This window comes from Pristiophorus japonicus, unplaced genomic scaffold, assembly GCF_044704955.1.
Source record: "Pristiophorus japonicus isolate sPriJap1 unplaced genomic scaffold, sPriJap1.hap1 HAP1_SCAFFOLD_2774, whole genome shotgun sequence".
In the NCBI taxonomy this organism is placed as follows: Eukaryota; Metazoa; Chordata; class Chondrichthyes; family Pristiophoridae; genus Pristiophorus; species Pristiophorus japonicus.
The window spans coordinates 1547-24174 of record NW_027252532.1 but is presented as its reverse complement, the minus strand read 5'-3'; the positions used below and the strand labels follow the sequence as shown (position 1 = coordinate 24174).

The 22628-nt window shown below is 57.6% G+C and overlaps 1 protein-coding gene across 1 annotated transcript; it reads left to right on the top strand.

The window, feature by feature from the left end:
* Positions 1–3188: 3188 nt before the first annotated feature.
* Positions 3189–22403, top strand: LOC139247635 (lysine-specific demethylase 2B-like; the record flags this gene model as incomplete). The annotated part of the gene is made up of 4 exons (XM_070871701.1): positions 3189–3315; positions 5291–5712; positions 12143–12229; positions 22179–22403. Coding segments are annotated over 4 exons (861 nt in total), but the record flags the coding sequence as incomplete, so codon positions are not given.
* Between the last annotated feature and the right edge of the window lie 225 nt (positions 22404–22628).

Genomic DNA, 22628 nt, shown 5'->3' with positions numbered 1-22628 from the left:
TACCCCTTTCCTGCTTTCTCTCCATACCCCTTGATCCCTTTAGCCATAAGGGCCACATCTAACTCCCTCTTGAATATATCCAATGAACTGGCCTCAACAACTCTCTGCGGTAGAGAATTCCACAGGTTCACAGTTCTCTGGGTGAAGAAGTTTCTCCTCATCTCGGTCCTAAATGGCTTACCCCTTATCCTTAGACTGTGACCCCCCTGGTTCTGGACTTCCCCAACATCGGGAACATTCTTCCTGCATCCAACCTGTCCAATCCCGTCAGAATTTTATATGTTTCTATAAGATCCCCTCTCATTCTTCTAAAATCTATTGAGTATAAGCTTAGCCCATCCAGTCTCGCCTCATATGTCAGTCCAGCCATCCCGGGAATCAGTCTGGTGAACCTTCGCTGCACTCCCTCAATAGCAAGAATGTCCTTCCTCAGATTAGGAGACCAAAACTGTACACAATATTCCAGGTGAGGCCTCACCAAGGCCCTGTACAACTGCAGTAAGACCTCCCTGCTCCTATACTCAAATCCCCTAGCTATGAAGGCCAGCATGCCATTTGCTTTCTTTACTGCCTGCTGTACCTGCATGCCTACCTTCAATGACTGATGTACCATGACATCTAGGTCTCGTTGCACCTCCCCTTTTCCTAATCTGTCACCATTCAGATAATCTGCCTTCCTGTTTTTCCACCAAAGTGGATAATCTCACATTTATCCATATTATACTGCATCTGCCAGGCATTTGCCCACTCACCTAACCTGTCCAAGTCAAGTCACCCTGCAGCCTCTTAGCATCCTCCTCGCAGATCGCTCTGCCACCCAGCTTAGTGTCATCTGCAAACTTGGAGATATTACATTCAATTCCTTCATCTAAGTCATTAATGTATATTGTAAATAGCTGGGGTCCCAGCACTGAGCCCTGCGGCACTCCACTAGTCACTGCCTGCCATTCTGAAAAGGACCCGTTTATCCCGACTCTCTGCTTCCTGTCTGCCAACCAGTTCTCTATCCACGTCAGTACATTACCCCCACTCTAATCTCTTGTGTTGGATCTTGTCAAAAGCCTTTTGAAAGTCCAAATACACCACATCCACTGGTTCTCCCTTATCCACTCGACTAGTTACATCCTCAACAAACTCCAGAAGATTTGTCAAGCATGATTTCCCTTTCATAAACCCATGCTGACTTGGACCGATCCTGTCACTGCTTTCCAAATGCGCTGCTATTTCATCTTTAATAATTGATTCCAACATTTTCCCCACCACTGATGTCAGGCTAACCGGTCTATAATTACCAGCTTTCTCTCTCCCTCCCTGTTTAAAAAGTGGGGTTACATTAGCTACCCTCCAATCCATATGAACTGAACCAGAGTCCATGAAATATTGGAAAATGATCACCAATGCATCCACTATTTCTAGGGCCATTTCCTTAAGTACTCTGGGATGCAGGCTATCGGGCCCTGGGGATTAATCGGCCTTCAGTCCCTTCAATTTCCCTAACATCATTTCCTGACTAATAAGGATTTCCCTCCGTTCCCCCTTCTCGCTAGACCCTCGTATTTTCGGGAGGTCATTTGTGTCTTCCTTAGTGAAGGCAGAGCCAAAGTATTTGTTCAATTAGTCTGCCATTTTCTTGTTCCCCATTATGAATTCACCTGATTTTGACTGTAAGGGACCTACATTAGTCTTCATTAATCTTTTTCTCTTCACATATATCTCTAGTGGCTTTTGCAGTCAGTTTTTATGTTCCCTGCAAGCTTCCTCTCATACTCTATTTCCCCCCTCCTAATTAAACCCTTTGTCCTCTGCTGAATTTTAAATTTCTCCAAGTCCTCTGGTTTGCTGCTTTTTCTGGCCAATTTATATGCCTCTTCCTTGGATTTAACACTTTCCCTAATTTCCATTGCTAACCAACGGTTGAGCCACCTTCCCTGTTTTATTTTTACTCCAGACAGTGATATACAATTGTTGTAGTTCATCCATGTGATATTTAAATGTCTGCCATTGCCTATCCACCGTCAACCCTTTAAGTATCATTCTCCAGTCTATCCTAGCCAATTCACGTCTCATACCTTCAAAGTTTCCTTTCTTTAAGTTCAGGACTCTAGTCTCTGAATTAACTGTCACTCTCCATCTTAATGAAGAATTCTGCCATATTATGGTCACTCTTCCCCAAGGGGCCCCACACGATCAGATTGTTAATTAATCCTCTCTCATTACACAAGACCCAGTCTAGGATGGTATGCTCTCTAGTTGGTTCCTCGACATATTGGTCTAGAAACCCATCCCTTATACACGCCAGGAAATCCTCCTCCACCGCATTGCTATCAGTTTGGTTAACCCAATCAATATGCAGATTAAAGTCACCCATGATAACTGCCGTACCTTTATTGCATGCATCCCTAATTTCCTGTTTGATGCCATCCCCAACCCCACTACTGCTGTTTGGTGGTCTGTACACAACTCCCGCTAACGTTTTCTGCCCTTTGGTGTTTTGCAGCTCCACCCATACAGATTCCACATCATCCAAGCTAATGTCCTTCCTTACTATTGCGGGCAGGGGAGGGGGGGACCTGGGGGAGGGGGGGAAGGGGTTACGGGTAGGGTCTGGGAAGGGGGGGAGGGGAGGGACCTGAGGGGGAGAGGGGTTACGGGCAGGGCCTGGGAGCCTCGGACTGAGGGTGGGCTGAGCGAGGGAGCCTCGGACTGAGGGTGGGCTGAGCGAGGGAGCCTCGGACTGAGGGTGGGCTGAGCGAGGGAGCCTCGGACTGAGGGTGGGCTGAGCGAGGGAGCCTCGGACTGAGGCTGGGCTGAGCGAGGGAGCCTCGGACTGAGGCTGGGCTGAGCGAGGGAGCCTCGGACTGAGGCTGGGCTGAGCGAGGGAGCCTCGGACTGAGGCTGGGCTGAGCGTGGGAGCCTCGGACTGAGGCTGGGCTGAGCGAGGGAGCCTCGGACTGAGGCTGGGCTGAGCGAGGGAGCCTCGGACTGAGGGTGGGCTGAGCGAGGGAGCCTCGGACTGAGGGTGGGCTGAGCGAGGGAGCCTCGGACTGAGGGTGGGCTGAGCGAGGGAGCCTCGGACTGAGGGTGGGCTGAGCGAGGGAGCCTCGGACTGAGGGTGGGCTGAGCGAGGGAGCCTCGGACTGAAGGTGGGCTGTATCACACTCCCTGATTTTGTTCCTTGCTTCCCGTAGGTCCCCTTGAAGTTCCGCTACCCGTTTTATTATGAGATGTGTTGGTACGTCATGGAACGATACGTTTACTTTCTCACCAAGTGCAGCCACCTTACCAAACAGTTTCAGAGAGCGTCCCATCTCATCGGTGAGTTCCCGCACTTGTCTCAGCTTGCACCTCTCCCTCCACACGCTCTGGTATCTCAGTCCCTCCCTCTTGGACATAACTCGGAGGTTGTTTCCGCTGGTGTGTCTCGGTGTATTTCAGCCCCTTCTCCCTCGGGGAGATACCTGTACACTGACTGGTGTCTCTCAGTCCCTCTCCCTCGGGGAGATATCTGTCCACTGACTGGTGTCTCTCAGTCCCTCTCCCTCAGGGAGATATCTGTACACTTGACTGGTGTCTCTCAGTCCCCTCTCCCTCGGAGATATCTGTACACTGACTGGTGTCTCTTAGTCCCTCTCTCCCTCAGGGAAATATCTGTACACTGACTGGTGTCTCTCAGTCTCTCAGGGAGCTATCTGTACACTGACTGGTGTCTCTCAGTCTCTCTCCCTCAGGGAGATATCTGTTCACTGACTGGTGTCTCTCAGTCCCTCTCCCTCGGGGAGATATCTGTACACTGACTGGTGTCTCTCAGTCCCCTCTCCCTCGGGGAGATATCTGTACACTGACTGGTGTCTCTCAGTCCCTCTCCCTCGGGGAGATATCTGTACACTGACTGGTGTCTCTCAGTCTCTCTCCCTCAGGGAGATATCTGTACACTGACTGGTGTCTCTCAGTCCTTCTCCCTCAGGGAGATGTCTGTACACTGGTGTCTCTCAGTCCCCTCTCCCTCAGGGAGATATCTGTACACTGACTGGTGTCTCTCAGTCCCCTCTCCCTCAGGGAGATATCTGTACACTGACTGGTGTCTCTCAGTCCCTCTCCCTCAGGGAGATGTCTGTACACTGGTGTCTCAGTCCCCTCTCTCTCAGGGAGCTATCTGTACACTGACTTGTGTCCTTCAGTCCCCTTATTCTAGGGGGCATAGTCTTCGAATAAGGGGCCGCCTATTTAAAACTGAGATCAAGAGGAATTTCTTCTCTGAGGGTTGTTAAATCTGTGGAATTCGCTGCCTCAGAGCTGTGGAAGCTGGGACATTGAATATATTTAACATAGAAACATCGAAAATAGGTGCAGGAGTAGGCCATTCGGCCCTTCGAGCCTGCACCACCATTCAATATGATCATGGCTGACCCTCTATCTCAACACCATGTTCCCGCTTTCTCCCCATACCCCTCGATGCCTTTTGTGTCTAGAAATCTATCTGTCTCCCTCTTAAATATATTCAGTGACTTGGCCTCCACAGCCTCCTGTGGTAGAGAATTCCACAGGTTCACCACCCTCTGAGTGAAAACATTTCTCCTCATCTCGCTCCTAAATTTCCTACCCCGTATCCTGAGACTGTGTGACCCCTTGTTCTAGACTTCCCAGCCCCCGGGGAAACATCCTCCCCGCATCCAGTCTGTCCAACCCCGTCAGAATTTTATACCTTTCAATCAGATCCCCTCTCATTCTTCTAAACTCCAGTGAATACAGGCCCAGTCGATCCAATCTCTGCTCATACCACAGTCCTGCCATCCCAGGAATCAGTCTGGTGAACCTTCGCTGCACTCCCTCTATGGCGAGTGTATCCTTCCTTAGGTAAGGAGACCAAAACTGCGCACACAATACTCCAGGTGTGGTCTCACCAAGGCCCTGTATAACTGGAGTAAGACCTCCTTGCTCCTGTCCTCAAATTTAAGACAGAGATAGACAGTTTCTTAACCGACAAGGGGTTATGGGGAGCGGGCGGGGAAGTGGAGCTGAGTCCATGATCGGATCAGCCATGATCGTATTAAATGGCGGTGCAGGCTCGAGGGGCCGTATGGCCTACTCCTGCGCCTTATTATTTAATAGGAGTTAGATGTAGTCCTTACTACTCGGGGGATCACGGGGTATGGCGAGAAAGCAGGAATGGCGTACTGAAGTTGCATGTTCAGCCATGATCTTATTGAATGGTGGTGCAGGCTCGAAGGGCCCTACTGCGCCTATTTTCTATGTTTCTATACTGATCCTCTCCCTTGCTCCCCATCCACAGACGAAGACACGGATTCCGAAGAGACGGAGAGCGACGACGGCGGCGGCGTCAAGGAGGAGACGGACGAGGAAGAGGAGACGGACGAGGGCGGGGGCCCGCTGGGGGCCCCTCCCCCGCCCCTCTCCGACCCCCTGCCCCGCAACGGGCTGTGGCGGGAGGGGGGTGGAGGAGGGCCTGCCCCCGGGGAACTGAAGCGCAGCGCCTCCTGCTCCTCCTCCTCCTCCTCCTCCTCCTCCTCCTCCTCGCTGGACAGCGAAGGGGCCGCCTCCCAGGCCTCGCCGCCCGACCCCTGGATCAACCTGACCCAGTTCGAGCTCAGCGGGCTGCAGGCCCTGGTCGACAAGCTGGAGTCGCTGCCCGACCACAAGAAGTGCCTCCCGGCGGGGCTGCTGGGCGCAGCGGCGCTACTTCGCGACATGAAGGTGAGCAGCACGTACGTCAACGCCCCACCCCCCCCCCCCCCCCCAAAAAAGTAGTATAGTATTAGACAGTCCCTCGTATCGAGCATGACTTGCTTCCACGCCAAAAAGGGATGAGTTCACAGGTGTTTCTATGAAGGACCTAATATTCCAGATCCCGAACTACATCCTGAAGGGTGGAAGATGCCCGTGGGTGGATTGTTTTTAACGTGGGGTTGGCCGTTGTACACCAGCCACCACACGGGCTCGACCGAGCGAGGTCTTGGTCCAGTGGCAAGGGTTGACCAGGACTGGAGACCAGCTCTGCTGCACAGGACCCAGTGCGCGCACATATCGCACAGTGTGGGCTGGGCCCGTGCTGCCCCCTGGGCAATCGCCTCTCCTGGGCCCCGAACCCTCGCGCCTCTCCTGGGCTCCCAAGCCCTCACCCCTCCTCCCGGGGCCCAACCCCCCCACCCCCCCCCCCCCCCCCCCCGAGCCCTCGCCCCACCCCCCCTCCCGAGCCCTCACTCCTCTTCCCCCCCCCCCCCACCCCGGGGCCCCCCGAGCCACCCCCCCCCCCCCCCCCCCCCAAAGCCCTCTCCCCACCCCCCTCCATCCCCGGGGCCCCCCAGCCCCCTCTGCTCCTCCGCCCCGATCAAGCATGGAGCAGTTCGAAAGAGGACATCGATTAGTCTCCTCTTATCTTGGAGACATCAAATAGCGACACGCTGTTATTTGAAATATCAAAACATTAAACTTCAGCCTCGCTGAAGGATTATTAACATCAGCAAAAACAAACGGCAACTAACAATGAACGCAGTCCAGTAGGGATGTGAATAACAGCCGAATCCAACCCCTACAAATCCCCCCCACCCCCCCCCCCCCCCATACGCACACCAGAAAAGCCCCAGGCTTCATCCCCGGCCTGCTGGGAAACAGGAGGCCCAGTGGAGGCCTGCTAAAATCCTGACGGTGGTTCGACAATAACAGCAAAAAACCTGCAAAAGGACATAGTCAGACTAAGTGAGTGGGCAAAAATTTGGCAGATGGAGTATAATGTTGGAAAGTGTGAGGTCATGCACTTGGGCAGAAAAAATCAAATGGAGAAAGATTGCAAAGTGCCGCAGTACAGCGGGACCTGGGGGTTACTTGTACATGAAACACAAAAGGTTAGTATGCAGGTACAGCAAGTGATCAGGCAGGGCCAATGGTATCTTGGCCTTTATTGCAAAGGGAATGCAGTATAAAAGCAGGGAAGTCTTGCTCCAGTTATACAGGGTATTGGTGAGGCCACACCTGGAGTACTGCGTGCAGTTTTGGTTTCCGTATTTACGAAAGGATATCCTTGCTTTGGAGGCAGTTCAGAGAAGGCTCACTCGGTTGATTCCGGGGATGAGGGGGTTGACTTATGAGGAAAGGTTGAGGAGGTTGGGCCTCTACTCATTGGAATTCAGAAGAATGAGAGGTGATCTTATCGAAACGTCTAAGATTATGAGGGGGCTCGACAAGGTGGATGCAGAGAGGATGTTTCCACTGATGGGGGAGACTAGAACTAGGGGGCATGGTCTTAGAATAAGAGGCCGCCCATTTAAAACTGAGATGAGGAGGAATTTCTTCTCTGAGGGTTGTAAATCTGTGGAATTTGCTGCCTCAGAGAGCTGTGGAAGCCGGGACATTGAATATATTTAAGACAGAAATAGACGGCTTCTTAATCAATAAAGTGAATAAGGGGTTATGGGGAGCAGGCGGGAAAGTGGACCTGTGTCCATGATCGGATCAGCCATGATCTTATTAAATGGCGGAGCAGGCTCGAGGGGCCGTATGGCCTACTCCTCCTATTTCTTATGTTCTTATAACTTGTATTCATATAGCGCCTTTAACAAGTGAATGTTAAGAAGTCTCTCATAGGCCCTACCCTTTCTTTAGTTACCCTCTTACTCGTAATATATTTATAGAACATCTTAGGGTTCTCAATTTTACTGGCAAAGAATTTCTCGTGCTCTCTCTTAGCATTCCTAATATCCTTTTTAATTTTAACTCTTAACTTTCTATATTCCTCTAAAATTCTAAAGTATTTAGCCGTTGATATGTGGCATAAGCGTCCCTTTTTTTTTCCTTAGTCCCTAGACATCCAGGGGGCTCTCGAATTATTTTTCCCAGCTTTTCCTGAGCCTTCCGGATCTCCTCCTTGAATGCCTCCCGCTGTTCCGACACTGATTTACCCACAAGCAGCTGTTTCCAGTCCACTGTGGCCAAATCGCTCCTTAACTTTGCAAAGTTAGCTTTTCCCCAATTCGGAACTTTTATTCCAGGCCTATCCTTGTCCTTATCCATAACCAACTTGAATCTGACTGAATTATGGTCGCTGGCACCCAAGTGCTCCCCCACTAATACCCCTTCAACCTGCCCAGCTTCATCCCCCAAAACTAAATCCAAGACGCCCCCTCATGTTGGGCGTGCTACATACTGACTAAAAAAGTTCTCTTGAAAGCATTTCAAGAATTCCGCACCCTCGATACCCTTCACACTAAATTTGTCCCCATCAATATTTGGATAGTTAAACTCCCCTCCTATTACTACCCTATGGTTTTTAGACTTCACAGCAATTTGCCTACATATTTGCTCCTCTCTCTCCCTCCCACTGTTTGGGGGTCTGTAATACACTCCCAGCAGTGTGATCGCCCCTTTTTTATTTTTCAATTCAACCCATGTGGCCTCAGTTAACGATCCCTCGAAAATATTATCCCTCCTTGCCGCTGTAATAGTTTATTTAATTAGTATCGCAAAACCCCCCCCCCCCCCCTTACACCCCTCTCTATCTTGTCTAAAAAAAATCCTGTAGCCAGGAATATTAATCTGCCAAACCTGCCCCTCTTTCAGCCATGTTTCTGTAATGGCTATAATGTCATACTCCCGAGTGTCTACCTGTGCTCTTAGCTCATCCGCCTTATTTCGCTATACTCCTTGCATTAAAGTATATACCATTCAGCAAAGGAAGACCTCCTTGCTTGCTGCATACTAAGCCCTGTTTCCTCTGCCTTACAGATTCGCCTTCTCGATTCTTGCTATCCAACTTCTGCTTGACTTCCCTTTTGAATTTGTTCTGGGGTTCCCATCCCCCTGGCCAAGCTAGTTTAAACTCTCCCCAACAGCACGAGCAAAACTCCCCCCCGCGAGGATATTATGTCCCGGCGCTGTTGAGATGCAACCCGTCCGGTTTGTGCAGGTCCCATCTCCCCCCAGAAGCGGTCCCAATGCATCAAGAATTTAAAGCCCTCACTCCGACACCGCATTTCCAGCCACGTGTTCACCCTCTCTATCCTTCTATTCTTGTACTCATCAGCACGTGGCGCTGGTAGTAACCCTTTTGAGGTCCTGCCCTTTCATTTTCTTCCTAGCTCTCTTGAATTCTTCCTGTAGGACCTCACCCCTCATTTTACCCATGTCGTTGGTCCCGATATGGACCACGATCTCCGGCTGTTTACCCTCCCCCCCCCCCCGCCCCAGGATGCCCTGCGCCCGCTCTGTGACATCCTTGACCCTGGCACCAGGGCGGCACAAAAACCATTCGGGAGTCACGTCTACGGCCGCAGAAACGCCTGTCTGTTTCCTCCCCCCAACTACAGAACCCCCTATCACTAGGGGGGCTCTTTTGGTCTTTGTCCCTCCCCCCTGAGCCACCCCTGGTGCCTTGGACTTGGCTCTGGCTGCACTCCCCAGAGGCACCACCGTCCTTGCCGCTACTCAGAAGTCAATATCGGTTTGAAAGCGAGGTGGACTCACGGGGCTGAGCCCTCTAGTTAGCCTTATCTACTTGAAAATCTACTTAGAAAATAGAGCCACTCACCAACTCGCCTCCCGAACTCGCCGGCCTCAGTGGCCTCCTGACCTCTGAACTCCCGGCCTCCGAACTCCCGGCCTGATGAGAGATCGTGTAGAATGGGCCGATACTCTCCAGAGTTTCGCTGATCTCATTGAAAGATACAAGACTCTAAAGTAGACGCTGAGAGAATGTTTCCCCCGGGCTGGAGTGTCCCGAACCAGGGGTGGGGGGGGGGGGGGCGGGGTAAGGAGTTGGCCATTTAAGACACAGATGAGGAGGCTCACAATAAAGGATGAAACTGAGTACTGTGTACAATGAGCAAGTGTGACCTTGGCTCCTTTTTAAATAAGACTCCAGGGTGCAGGTACCTCGTGGGTGACCTGCTTTATATACCGTGCTCCCAAGGGATGCTGGGATCCCTTGGGACTCCCAACAGGTCGGCCCCTCTGGTGGTCAGGTGTAATACAGGCTACAAAGGGTTCAATACGTTTCTTCACTCAGGATTGTGACTCTGAGGAATTCTCTGCCCCAGAGGGGCGGTGGATGCTTGGCCTTTGAGGCTGATCAACCATAAATTTATTGAATGGTGGAGCAGGCTCGAGGGGCCGAATGGCCTACTCCTCCTCCTAATTCTTGCATCCTTATCATGTTCTCAACTTTCTGCAGCATCTTTAATGCAGTGCAAGCATCCGAAAACACAGGGTCAGTTTCCACGTGTACGCTCATGACACCCAGCTCTACCTCACCACCACTTCTCGGTACCCTCTGCACGGTCTCTCAATTGTCAGACTGCTTGTCCGACATCCAGTTCTGGAGGAGCAGAAATTTTTTTCCAGTTGGATATCGGGAAGACCGAAGCCATTGTTTTCGGTCCCCGCCACAAACTGCGTTCCCCAGTCCCCCGACTCCATCCCTCTCCCCAACTCCTGTCTGAGGCTGAACCAGACTGTTCGCAACCTCTGACCCTGAACTGAGCTTCCGGCCACATATCTACAGCATAACTATTTCCCCCTCCGTAACATCGCCCGTCTCCGCCCCCTGCCTCAGCTCATCCGCTGCTGAAACCCTCATCCCTGCCTTTGTTACCTCCAGATTTGACTATTCCAACGCACTCCTGGCCGGCCTCCCACATTCTACCCGACGTAAACTCGAGGTGATCCAAAACTCGGCTGCTCCCGTGTCCTAACACGCACCGAGTCCCGCTCACCCATCACCCACTGTGCTCGCTGCCTCGTGTCCTAACTCACACCCAGTCCCGCTCACCCATCACCCCCTGTGCTCACTGACCCCGTGTCCTAACTCACACCCAGTCCCACTCGCCCATCAAGCCCCTGTGCTCACTGCCCCGTGTCCTAACTCGCACCGAGTCCCGCTCACCCATCACCCCCTGTGCTCACTGACCCCGTGTCCTAACTCACACCCAGTCCCGCTCACCCATCACCCCCTGTGCTCACTGACCCCGTGTCCTAACTCACACCCAGTCCCGCTCACCCATCACCCCCTGTGCTCGCTGCCTCGTGTCCTAACTCACACCCAGTCCCACTCACCCATCACCCCCTGTGCTCACTGACCCCGTGTCCTAACTCACACCCAGTCCCACTCGCCCATCAAGCCCCTGTGCTCGCTGACCCGTGTCCTAACTCGCACCGAGTCCCGCTCACCCATCACCCCCTGTGCTCACTGCCCCGTGTCCTAACTCGCACCGAGTCCCGCTCACCCATCACCCCCTGTGCTCGCTGACCGACATTGGTTTCCAGTTAAGCAACGCCTCGATTTCAAAATTTTCATCCGTGTTTGCAAATCCCTCCATGGCATCCGAGACCCCTCCCTATCTCTAATTATCAGCAGACATCTCGGGTAGGGCGGGGGGGTGTTGTGGGGTTGGAGGAGGGAGACATGAAAGGGTTCGAGGAGGCTCGTGGGGTATAAACAGTGACATAAACCAGTTGGGTTGAATGGCCTGTTTCTGTGCCGTAGACTTGAAGGCGTTCTCCCTGTAGTTCTGGAGCCAACATTCCTCCTCCCGACAGCGCGGCGCTCCCTCAGTACTGCCCCTCCCACAGTGCGGCGCTCCCTCAGTACTGCCCCTCCCACAGTGCAGCACTCCCTCAGTACTGCCCCTCCCACAGTGCAGCGCTCCCTCAGTACTGCCCCTCCGACAGTGCAGCGCTCCCTCAGTACTGCCCCTCCGACAGTGCGGCACTCCCTCAGTACTGCCCCTCCCACAGTGCAGCACTCCCTCGGTACTGCCCCTCCGACAGTGCGGCGCTCCGTCAGTACTGCCCCTCCGACGGTGCGGCGCTCCCTCAGTACTGCCCCCCCCACAGTGCAGCACTCCCTCAGTACTGCCCCTCCCACAGTGCAGCACTCCCTCAGCACGGCCCCTCCAACAGTGCGGCGCTCCCTCAGTACTGCCCCTCCCACAGTGCAGCACTCCCTCAGCACGGCCCCTCCCACAGTGCGGCACTCCCTCAGCACGGCCCCTCCGACAGTGCGGCACTCCCTCAGCACTGCCCCTCCGACAGTGCGGCGCTCCCTCAGTACTGCCCCTCCGACAGTCTTATTTATTGCCATTGTCTCTGAAAATAACTAACACACATGTTTTTGTCTCTCTCTTTGCCTCTTCAGAAAGTTCTAGAAGATCACATGAACGATGACCCTAAACTAGCCTGTTCGGGATTTCCCATCATTCGGTGGCCCAATAGACCTGACAAGGTGAGAGCCGTTCCCCTGGTGCCTCGTTCTGCTCGGGGAGGGGGTGGAGGTGGAGAGAGGTCTGAAACATCGAAAATAGGAGCAGGAGTCGGCCATTCGGCCCCTCGAGCCTGCTCCGCCATTTAATACGATCATGGCTGATCCTCTATCTCAACACCATATTCCCACTTTCTCCCCATACCCCTCGATGCCTTTTGTGTCTAGAAATCTATCTGTCTCCCTCTTAAATATATTCAGTGACTTGTCCTCCACAGCCTCCTGTGGTAGAGAATTCCACAGGTTCACCACCCTCTGAGTGAAGACATTTCTCCTCATCTCGCTCCTAAATTTCCTACCCCGTATCCTGAGACTGTGTGACCCCTTGTTCTAGACTTCCCAGCCCCTGGGGAAACACCCTCCCCGCATCCAGTCTGTCCAACCCCGTCAGAATTTTATACCTTTCAGTGAGATCCCCTCTCATTCTGCTAAACTCCAGTGAATACAGGCCTAGTCGATCCAGTCTCTCCTCGTAGGACAGTCCTGCCATCCCAGGAATCAGTCTGGTGAACCTTCGCTGCACTCCCTCTATGGTGAGTATATCCTTCCTTAGGTAAGGAGACCAAAACTGCACACAATACTCCAGGTGCGGTCTCACCAAGGCCCTGTATAACTGTAGTAAGACATCCTTGCTCCTGTACTCAAATCCTCTCGCAATAAAGGCCAAGATACCATTGGCCTTCCTGATTACTTGCTGTACCTGCATACTAACCTTTTGTGTTTCATGCACAAGTAACCCCCAGGTCCCGCTGTACTGCAGCACTTTGCAATCTTTCTCCATTTAAATAATAACTTGCTCTTTGATTTTTTTTTCTGCCAAAGTGCATGACCTCACACATAGAATAAGGGGCCGCCCATTTAAAACACAGGTGAGGAGGAATTTCTTCTCTGAGGTTTGTAAATTCTCTGCCCCAGAGAGCTGTGGAGGCTGGGTCATTGAATATATTTAAGGCGGAGACAGACAGATTTTTGAGCGATAAGGGAGTGAAGGGTTATGGGGAGCGGGCGGGGAAGTGGAGCTGAGTCCATGATCGGATCAGCCCTGATCGTATTGAATGGCGGAGCAGGCTCGAGGGGCCGTATGGCCGACTCCAGCTCCTATTTCTTATGTTCTTAAATGTGAGGTATTACATTTTGTTGGGAAGAATCGGGAAGACACTGATTACTTGGACAGTGCAAGTCTGGGTGGGGTCGAGGAACAAAGGGATCTCGGAGTACAAATACACACATCGCAAAGTTGCAACACAGGTCAGCAAGGCCTTAAAAGAAAAAACAAGCACAGGGGATTATTTATAGAGGGATAGAATTGGGAAGTTATGCTAAATCTGTATCGAAGCACGGTTAGACCACATTTAACAATACTGCGTACAGTTCTGGTCGCCGTATTATACAAAGGATATCGAGGCACTGGAGAGGGTGCGTAGATGATTTACAAGGATGATACCAGAAATGCGAGGGTATACCTATCAGGAAAGGATGAACAGGCTGGGTCTCTGTTCTCTTGAAAGGAGAAGGCTGAGGGGTGACCTAATCGAGGTCTTTAAAATTCTGAACGGTTTTGATCGAGTGGATACACAGAGAGTGTTTCCACTGGTGGGGAAGACCAGAACTAGAGGCCATCAATAGAAGTTAGTCACCAAGAAATCCAACAGGGAATTCAGGAGAAACTTCTTTACCCAGAGAGCGGTGAGAATGTGGAACTTGCTGCCACAGGGAGTGGCTGAGGCGAATAGTATCGATGCATTTAAGGGGAGGCTGGACAAGCGTGTGAGGGAGAAGGGAATAGAGGGTTATGCTGATAGTTAGATGAGGAAAGACTGGAGGAGGCTCGAGTGGAGCATAAACGCCGGCATGGACTGGCTGGGCCGTATATCTGATGCAATCCTATCTTAAGGTGTGCTGTCTTTCAGAGGAGATGTTAAACCAAGGCCCCCCCCAGGTGGACACAAAAGGCCCCAGGGCAATATTTCGAAGAAGAGCAGGGGAGTTGTCCTGGAGCCAATATTTATCCCTTAATCATCATCACTGAAGCAGATTATCTGTTCATTTATCACATTGCTGTTTGTCGGAGTTTGCTGTGACAATTGTCTCTCTCTCGTGCCCTCTCTCTGTCTGTCTCTCTCTCTCTGTCTATCTCGCGCTCGCGGTCTCTTGTGCTCGCTCGCTCCCTGTCTCTCGCGCTCGCTCTCTGTCTCTCGCGCTCGCTCTCTGTCTCTCGCGCTCGCTCTCTGTCTCTCGCGCTCGCTCTCTGTCTCTCGCGCTCGCTCTCTGTCTCTCGCGCTCGCTCTCTGTCTCTCGCGCTCGCTCTCTGTCTCTCGCGCTCGCTCTCTGTCTCTCGCGCTCGCTCTCTGTCTCTCGCGCTCGCTCTGTCTCTCGCGCTCGCTCCCTGTCTCTCGCGCTCGCTCTCTGTCTCTCGCGCTCGCTCTCTGTCTCTCGCGCTCGCTCCCTGTCTCTCGCGCTCGCTCCCTGTCTCTCGCGCTCGCTCCCTGTCTCTCGCGCTCGCTCCCTGTCTCTCGCGCTCGCTCCCTGTCTCTCGCGCTCGCTCCCTGTCTCTCGCGCTCGCTCCCTGTCTCTCGCGCTCGCTCCCTGTCTCTCGCGCTCGCTCCCTGTCTCTCGCGCTCGCTCCCTGTCTCTCGCGCTCGCTCCCTGTCTCTCGCGCTCGCTCCCTGTCTCTCGCGCTCGCTCCCTGTCTCTCGCGCTCGCTCCCTGTCTCTCGCGCTCGCTCCCTGTCTCTCGCGCTCGCTCCCTGTCTCTCGCGCTCGCTCCCTGTCTCTCGCGCTCGCTCCCTGTCTCTCGCGCTCGCTCTCTGTCTCTCGCGCTCGCTCTCTGTCTCTCGCGCTCGCTCTCTGTCTCTCGCGCTCGCTCCCTGTCTCTCGCGCTCGCTCCCTGTCTCTCGCGCTCGCTCCCTGTCTCTCGCGCTCGCTCTCTGTCTCTCGCGCTCGCTCCCTGTCTCTCGCGCTCGCTCCCTGTCTCTCGCGCTCGCTCTCTGTCTCTCGCGCTCGCTCTCTGTCTCTCGCGCTCGCTCTCTGTCTCTCGCGCTCGCTCTCTGTCTCTCGCGCTCGCTCTCTGTCTCTCGCGCTCGCTCTCTGTCTCTCGCGCTCGCTCTCTGTCTCTCGCGCTCGCTCTCTGTCTCTCGCGCTCGCTCTCTGTCTCTCGCGCTCGCTCTCTGTCTCTCGCGCTCGCTCTCTGTCTCTCGCGCTCGCTCTCTGTCTCTCGCGCTCGCTCTCTGTCTCTCGCGCTCGCTCTCTGTCTCTCGCGCTCGCTCTCTGTCTCTCGCGCTCGCTCTCTGTCTCTCGCGCTCGCTCTCTGTCTCTCGCGCTCGCTCTCTGTCTCTCGCGCTCGCTCTCTGTCTCTCGCGCTCGCTCTCTGTCTCTCGCGCTCGCTCTCTGTCTCTCGCGCTCGCTCTCTGTCTCTCGCGCTCGCTCTCTGTCTCTCGCGCTCGCTCTCTGTCTCTCGCGCTCGCTCCCTGTCTCTCGCGCTCGCTCCCTGTCTCTCGCGCTCGCTCCCTGTCTCTCGCGCTCGCTCCCTGTCTCTCGCGCTCGCTCCCTGTCTCTCGCGCTCGCTCCCTGTCTCTCGCGCTCGCTCCCTGTCTCTCGCGCTCGCTCCCTGTCTCTCGCGCTCGCTCTCTGTCTCTCGCGCTCGCTCTCTGTCTCTCGCGCTCGCTCTCTGTCTCTCGCGCTCGCTCCCTGTCTCTCGCGCTCGCTCCCTGTCTCTCGCGCTCGCTCCCTGTCTCTCGCGCTCGCTCCCTGTCTCTCGCGCTCGCTCCCTGTCTCTCGCGCTCGCTCCCTGTCTCTCGCGCTCGCTCCCTGTCTCTCGCGCTCGCTCCCTGTCTCTCGCGCTCGCTCCCTGTCTCTCGCGCTCGCTCTCTCTCTCGGGCGCTCGCTCTCTGTCTCTCTCGGGCGCTCGCTCTCGGTCTCTCGCGCTCGCTCTCGGTCTCTCTCGGGCGCTCGCTCTCGGTCTCTCTCGGGCGCTCGCTCTCGGTCTCTCTCGGGCGCTCGCTCTCTGTCTCTCGCGCTCGCTCTCGGGCGCTCGCTCTCGGTCTCTCTCGGTCTCTCTCGGGCGCTCGCTCTCGGTCTCTCTCGCTCTCTCTCGGTCTCTCTCGCTCTCTCTCGCTCTCTCTCGCTCTCTCTCGGTCTCTCTCGGTCTCTCTCGGTCTCTCTCGGTCTCTCTCGGTCTCTCTCGGTCTCTCTCGGGCGCTCGCTCTCGATCTCTCTCGGGCGCTCGCTCTCGGTCTCTCTCGGGCTCTCTCGGGCTCTCTCGGGCTCTCTCGGTCTCTCTCGGGCGCTCGCTCTCGGTCTCTCTCGGTCTCTCTCGGTCTCTCTCGGTCTCTCTCGGTCTCTCTCGGTCTCTCTCGGTCTCTCTCGGTCTCTCTCGGGCGCTCGCTCTCGGTCTCTCTCGGGCGCTCGCTCTCTGTCTCTCGCGCTCGCTCTCGGGCGCTCGCTCTCGGTCTCTCTCGGTCTCTCTCGGGCGCTCGCTCTCGGTCTCTCTCGCTCTCTCTCGGTCTCTCTCGCTCTCTCTCGCTCTCTCTCGCTCTCTCTCGCTCTCTCTCGGTCTCTCTCGGTCTCTCTCGGTCTCTCTCGGTCTCTCTCGGGCGCTCGCTCTCGATCTCTCTCGGGCGCTCGCTCTCGGTCTCTCTCGGTCTCTCTCGGTCTCTCTCGGTCTCTCTCGGTCTCTCTCGGTCTCTCTCGGTCTCTCTCGGTCTCTCTCGGGCGCTCGCTCTCGGTCTCTCTCGGTCTCTCTCGGTCTCTCTCGGTCTCTCTCGGTCTCTCTCGGTCTCTCTCGGTCTCTCTCGGTCTCTCTCGGTCTCTCTCGGTCTCTCTCGGGCGCTCGCTCTCGGTCTCTCTCGGGCGCTCGCTCTCGGTCTCTCTCGGGCGCTCGCTCTCGGTCTCTCTCGGGCGCTCGCTCTCGGTCTCTCTCGGGCGCTCGCTCTCGGTCTCTCTCGGGCGCTCGGTCTCGGTCTCTCTCGGGCGCTCGCTCTCTGTCTCTCGCGCTCGCTCTCGGTCTCTCGCGCTCGCTCTCTGTCTCTTGGGCTCTCGCTCTCGGTCTCTCGCGCTCGCTCTCTGTCTCTCGGGCGCTCGCTCTCGGTCTCTCTCTGTCTCTCTCGGGCGCTCGCTCTCGGTCTCTCTCTGTCTCTCTCGGGCGCTCGCTCTCGGTCTCTCTCGGGCGCTCGCTCTCGGTCTCTCTCGGGCGCTCGCTCTCGGTCGCTCTCGGGCGCTCGCTCTCGGTCTCTCTCGGTCTCTCTCTCGCGCTCGCTCTCGGTCTCTCTCGGGCTCTCGCTCTCGGTCTCTCTCGGTCTCTCTCGGTCTCTCTCTCGCGCTCGCTCTCGGTCTCTCTCGGGCTCTCGCTCTCGGTCTCTCTCGGTCTCTCTCGGGCGCTCGCTCTCGGTCTCTCTCGCTCTCTCTCGCTCTCTCTCGCTCTCTCTCGCGCTCTCTCGCTCTCTCTCTGTCTCTCTCGGTCTCTCTCGGGCGCTCGCTCTCGGTCTCTCTCGGTCTCTCTCTCGGTCTCTCTCGCTCGCTCTCGGTCTCTCTCGCTCTCTCTCGCTCTCTCTCGGTCTCTCTCGGGCGCTCGCTCTCGGTCTCTCTCGGTCTCTCTCGGTCTCTCTCGGGCGCTCGCTCTCGCTCTCTCTCGGTCTCTCTCGGGCGCTCGCTCTCGGTCTCTCTCGGGCGCTCGCTCTCGGTCTCTCTCGGGCGCTCGCTCTCGGTCTCTCTCGGGCGCTCGCTCTCGGTCTCTCTCGGTCTCTCTCGGTCTCTCTCGGTCTCTCTCGGTCTCTCTCGGTCTCTCTCGGTCTCTCTCGGTCTCTCTCGGTCTCTCTCGGTCTCTCTCGGTCTCTCTCGGGCGCTCTCGGTCTCTCTCGGTCTCTCTCGGGCGCTCTCGGTCTCTCTCGGTCTCTCTCGGTCTCTCTCGGGCGCTCTCTCTCGGTCTCTCTCTCTCGGTCTCTCTCGGGCGCTCGCTCTCGGTCTCTCTCGGTCTCTCTCGGTCTCTCTCGGTCTCTCTCGGTCTCTCTCGGTCTCTCTCGGTCTCTCTCGGTCTCTCTCGGTCTCTCTCGGTCTCTCTCGGTCTCTCTCGCTCGCTCTCGCTCTCGCTCGCTCTCGCTCGCTCTCGCTCTCGCTCGCTCTCGCTCGGTCTCTCTCGGGCGCTCGCTCTCGCTCGCTCTCGCTCTCTCGGGCGCTCGGGCTCTCGCTCTCTCTCGGTCTCTCTCGGGCGCTCGCTCTCGGTCTCTCTCGGTCTCTCTCGCTCGCTCTCGGTCTCTCTCGGTCTCTCTCGGGCGCTCGCTCTCGGTCTCTCTCGCTCTCTCTCGGTCTCTCTCGGTCTCTCTCGGGCGCTCGCTCTCGCTCTCTCTCGGTCGCTCTCGGGCGCTCGCTCTCGGTCTCTCTCGGGCGCTCGCTCTCGGTCTCTCTCGGTCTCTCTCGCTCTCTCTCGCTCTCTCTCGCTCTCTCTCGGTCTCTCTCGGTCTCTCTCGGTCTCTCTCGGGCGCTCGCTCTCGGTCTCTCTCGGTCTCTCTCGGTCTCTCTCGGTCTCTCTCGGGCGCTCGCTCTCGGTCTCTCTCGGTCTCTCTCGGTCTCTCTCGGTCTCTCTCGGGCGCTCTCTCTCGGTCTCTCTCGGTCTCTCTCGGTCTCTCTCGGTCTCTCTCGGTCTCTCTCGGTCTCTCTCGGTCTCTCTCGGGCGCTCGCTCTCGGTCTCTCTCGGGCGCTCTCTCTCGGTCTCTCTCGGGCGCTCGCTCTCGGTCTCTCTCGGGCGCTCTCTCTCGGTCTCTCGGTCTCTCTCGGGCGCTCGCTCTCGGTCTCTCTCGGGCGCTCGCTCTCGGTCTCTCGGTCTCTCTCGGGCGCTCGCTCTCGGTCTCTCTCGGGCGCTCGCTCTCGGTCTCTCTCGGGCGATCTCTCTCGGTCTCTCTCGGGCGCTCTCTCTCGGTCTCTCTCGGGCGCTCTCTCTCGGTCTCTCTCGGGCGCTCGCTCTCGGTCGCTCTCGGTCGCTCTCGGTCTCTCTCGGGCGCTCGCCCTCGGTCTCTCTCGGGCGCTCGCCCTCGGTCTCTCTCGGGCGCTCGCCCTCGGTCTCTCTCGGTCTCTCTCGGTCTCTCTCGGTCTCTCTCGGTCTCTCTCGGTCTCTCTCGGTCTCTCTCGGGCGCTCGCCCTCGGTCTCTCTCGGGCGCTCGCCCTCGGTCTCTCTCGGGCGCTCGCCCTCGGTCTCTCTCGGGCGCTCGCTCTCGCTCTCGGTCTCTCTCGGGCGCTCGCTCTCGGTCTCTCTCGGGGGCTCGCTCTCGGTCTCTCTCGGGGGCTCGCTCTCGGTCTCTCGGGCGCTCGCTCTCGCTCTCGGTCTCTCTCTCGGGGGCTCGCTCTCGGGCTCTCTCGGGCGCTCGCTCTCGGGCTCTCGCTCTCGGTCTCTCTCGGGCGCTCGCTCTCGGTCTCTCTCGGGCGTTCGCTCTCGGTCTCTCTCGGGCGTTCGCTCTCGGTCTCGCTCGGGGGCTCGCTCTCGGTCTCTCTCGGTCTCTCTCGGGGGCTCGCTCTCGGTCTCTCTCGGGCGCTCGCTCTCGCTCTCGGGCTCTCTCGGGCGCTCGCTCTCGGGCTCTCGCTCTCGGTCTCTCTCGGGCGCTCGCTCTCGGTCTCTCTCGGGCGCTCGCTCTCTGTCTCTCTCGGTCTCTCTCGGGCGCTCGCTCTCTGTCTCTCTCGGTCTCTCTCGGGCGCTCGCTCTCGGTCTCTCTCGGGCTCTCGCTCTCGGTCTCTCTCGGGGGCTCGCTCTCGGTCTCTCTCGGGCTCTCTCGGTCTCTCTCGGGGGCTCGCTCTCGGTCTCTCTCGGGCTCTCGCTCTCGGTCTCTCTCGGTCTCGCTCGGGCGCTCGCTCTCGGTCTCTCTCTCGGTCTCTCTCTCGGGGGCTCGCTCTCGGGCTCTCTCGGGCGCTCGCTCTCGGGCTCTCGCTCTCGGGCGCTCGCTCTCGGTCTCTCTCGGGCGCTCGCTCTCGCTCTCGGGCTCTCGCTCTCGGGCTCTCGCTCTCGGGCGCTCGCTCTCGGGCTCTCGCTCTCGGGCGCTCGCTCTCGGGCTCTCGCTCTCGGTCTCTCTCGGGCGCTCTCTCTCGGTCTCTCTCGGGCGCTCGCTCTCTGTCTCTCTCGGTCTCTCTCGGGCGCTCGCTCTCGGTCTCTCTCGGGCGCTCGCTCTCGGTCTCTCTCGGTCTCTCTCGGTCTCTCTCGGGCGCTCGCTCTCGGTCTCTCTCGGTCTCTCTCGGTCTCTCTCGGGCGCTCGCTCTCGGTCTCTCTCGGTCTCTCTCGGTCTCTCTCGGTCTCTCTCGGTCTCTCTCGGTCTCTCTCGGTCTCTCTCGGTCTCTCTCGGTCTCTCTCGGTCTCTCTCGGTCTCTCTCTCGGGGGCTCGCTCTCGGCCTCTCTCGGGCGCTCGCTCTCGGTCTCTCTCGGTCTCTCTCTCGGGCGCTCGCTCTCGGTCTCTCTCTCGGGCGCTCGCTCTCGGTCTCTCTCTCGGGCGCTCGCTCTCGGTCTCTCTCTCGGGCGCTCGCTCTCGGTCTCTCTCTCGGGCGCTCGCTCTCGGTCTCTCTCGGGCGCTCGCTCTCGGTCTCTCTCGGGCGCTCGCTCTCGGTCTCTCTCTCGGGCGCTCGCTCTCGGTCTCTCTCTCGGGGGCTCGCTCTCGGTCTCTCTCGGGCTCTCGGTCGCTCTCGGTCTCTCTCGGTCTCTCTCTCGGGCGCTCGCTCTCGGTCTCTCTCTCGGGCGCTCGCTCTCGGTCTCTCTCTCGGTCTCTCTCTCGGTCTCTCTCTCGGTCTCTCTCTCGGGCGCTCGCTCTCGGTCTCTCTCTCGGTCTCGCTCTCGGGCGCTCGCTCTCGGTCTCTCTCTCGGGCGCTCGCTCTCGGTCTCTCTCTCGGGCGCTCGCTCTCGGTCTCTCTCTCGGGCGCTCGCTCTCGGTCTCTCTCTCGGGGGCTCGCTCTCGGTCTCTCTCGGGCGCTCGCTCTCGGTCGCTCTCGGTCTCTCTCGGTCTCTCTCGGGCGCTCGCTCTCGGTCTCTCTCTCGGGCGCTCGCTCTCGGGCGCTCGCTCTCGGTCTCTCTCTCGGGGGCTCGCTCTCGGTCTCTCTCTCGGGGGCTCGGTCTCTCTCGGTCTCTCTCGGTCTCTCTCGGTCTCTCTCGGTCTCTCTCGGTCTCTCTCGGTCTCTCGCTCTCGGTCTCTCTCGGTCTCTCTCGGTCTCTCTCGGTCGCTCTCGGTCGCTCTCGGTCGCTCTCGGTCGCTCTCGGTCTCTCTCGGGCGCTCTCGGTCTCTCTCGGGCGCTCGCCCTCGGTCTCTCTCGGTCTCTCTCGGTCTCTCTCGGTCTCTCTCGGTCTCTCTCGGTCTCTCTCGGTCTCTCTCGGTCTCTCTCGGTCTCTCTCGGTCTCTCTCGGTCTCTCTCGGTCTCGGTCTCTCTCGGTCTCTCTCGGTCTCTCTCGGTCGCTCGCTCTCGGTCTCTCTCGGTCTCTCTCGGTCTCTCTCGGTCTCTCTCGGTCTCTCTCGGTCTCTCTCGGTCTCTCTCGGTCTCTCTCGGTCTCTCTCGGTCTCTCTCGGTCTCTCTCGGTCTCTCTCGGTCTCTCTCGGGCGCTCGCTCTCGGTCTCTCTCGGGCGCTCTCTCTCGGTCTCTCTCGGTCTCTCTCGGTCTCTCTCGGTCTCTCTCGGTCTCTCTCGGGCGCTCGCTCTCGGTCTCTCTCTCGGGCGCTCGCTCTCGGTCTCTCTCTCGGGCGCTCGCTCTCGGTCTCTCTCTCGGGCGCTCGCTCTCGGTCGCTCTCGGTCGCTCTCGGTCGCTCTCGGTCGCTCTCGGTCGCTCTCGGGCGCTCGCTCTCGGTCTCTGTCTCCGGAGCAGGGTCTCGAACCTGAGAGGGTTTAAATATCACCGTTTTCACTCTGCTTTCTCTCTTTCTCCCTCCCTCTCCACCCCGCTCTCCCCCCTTCCCCACTCAGCCCAAGCCTGCGAATCGGCCAAAGCACCGGCCACACAGCCTGCCCTTCGGCAAGCTGCCGCTGCTGAAGCCAGTGCCGGGGGCGCGCAGGCGACGTACCCGCTGCAAGAAGTGCGAGGCGTGCACGCGCACCGAGTGCGGGGTCTGCCACTACTGCCGCGACATGAAGAAGTTCGGTGGGCCCGGTCGCATGAAGCAGTCCTGTGTCCTGAGGCAGTGCGAGGCGGTGAGTGGGGCAGTGCTGGGGGGGAGGGGGGCACGGACAGGGTGTGCTGTGTGTCTGGGAGTCAGTGATTGTATCCCCTCCCCCGCTCGCTCTGCCCCCCCTCCCCCTCGGCCCCCCTCCCCCGCTCGCTCTGCCCCCCCTCCCCCTCGGCCCCCCCTCCCCCGCTCGCTCTCGGCCCCCCCTCCCCCGCTCGCTCTCGGCCCCCCCTCTCCCGCTCGCTCTCGG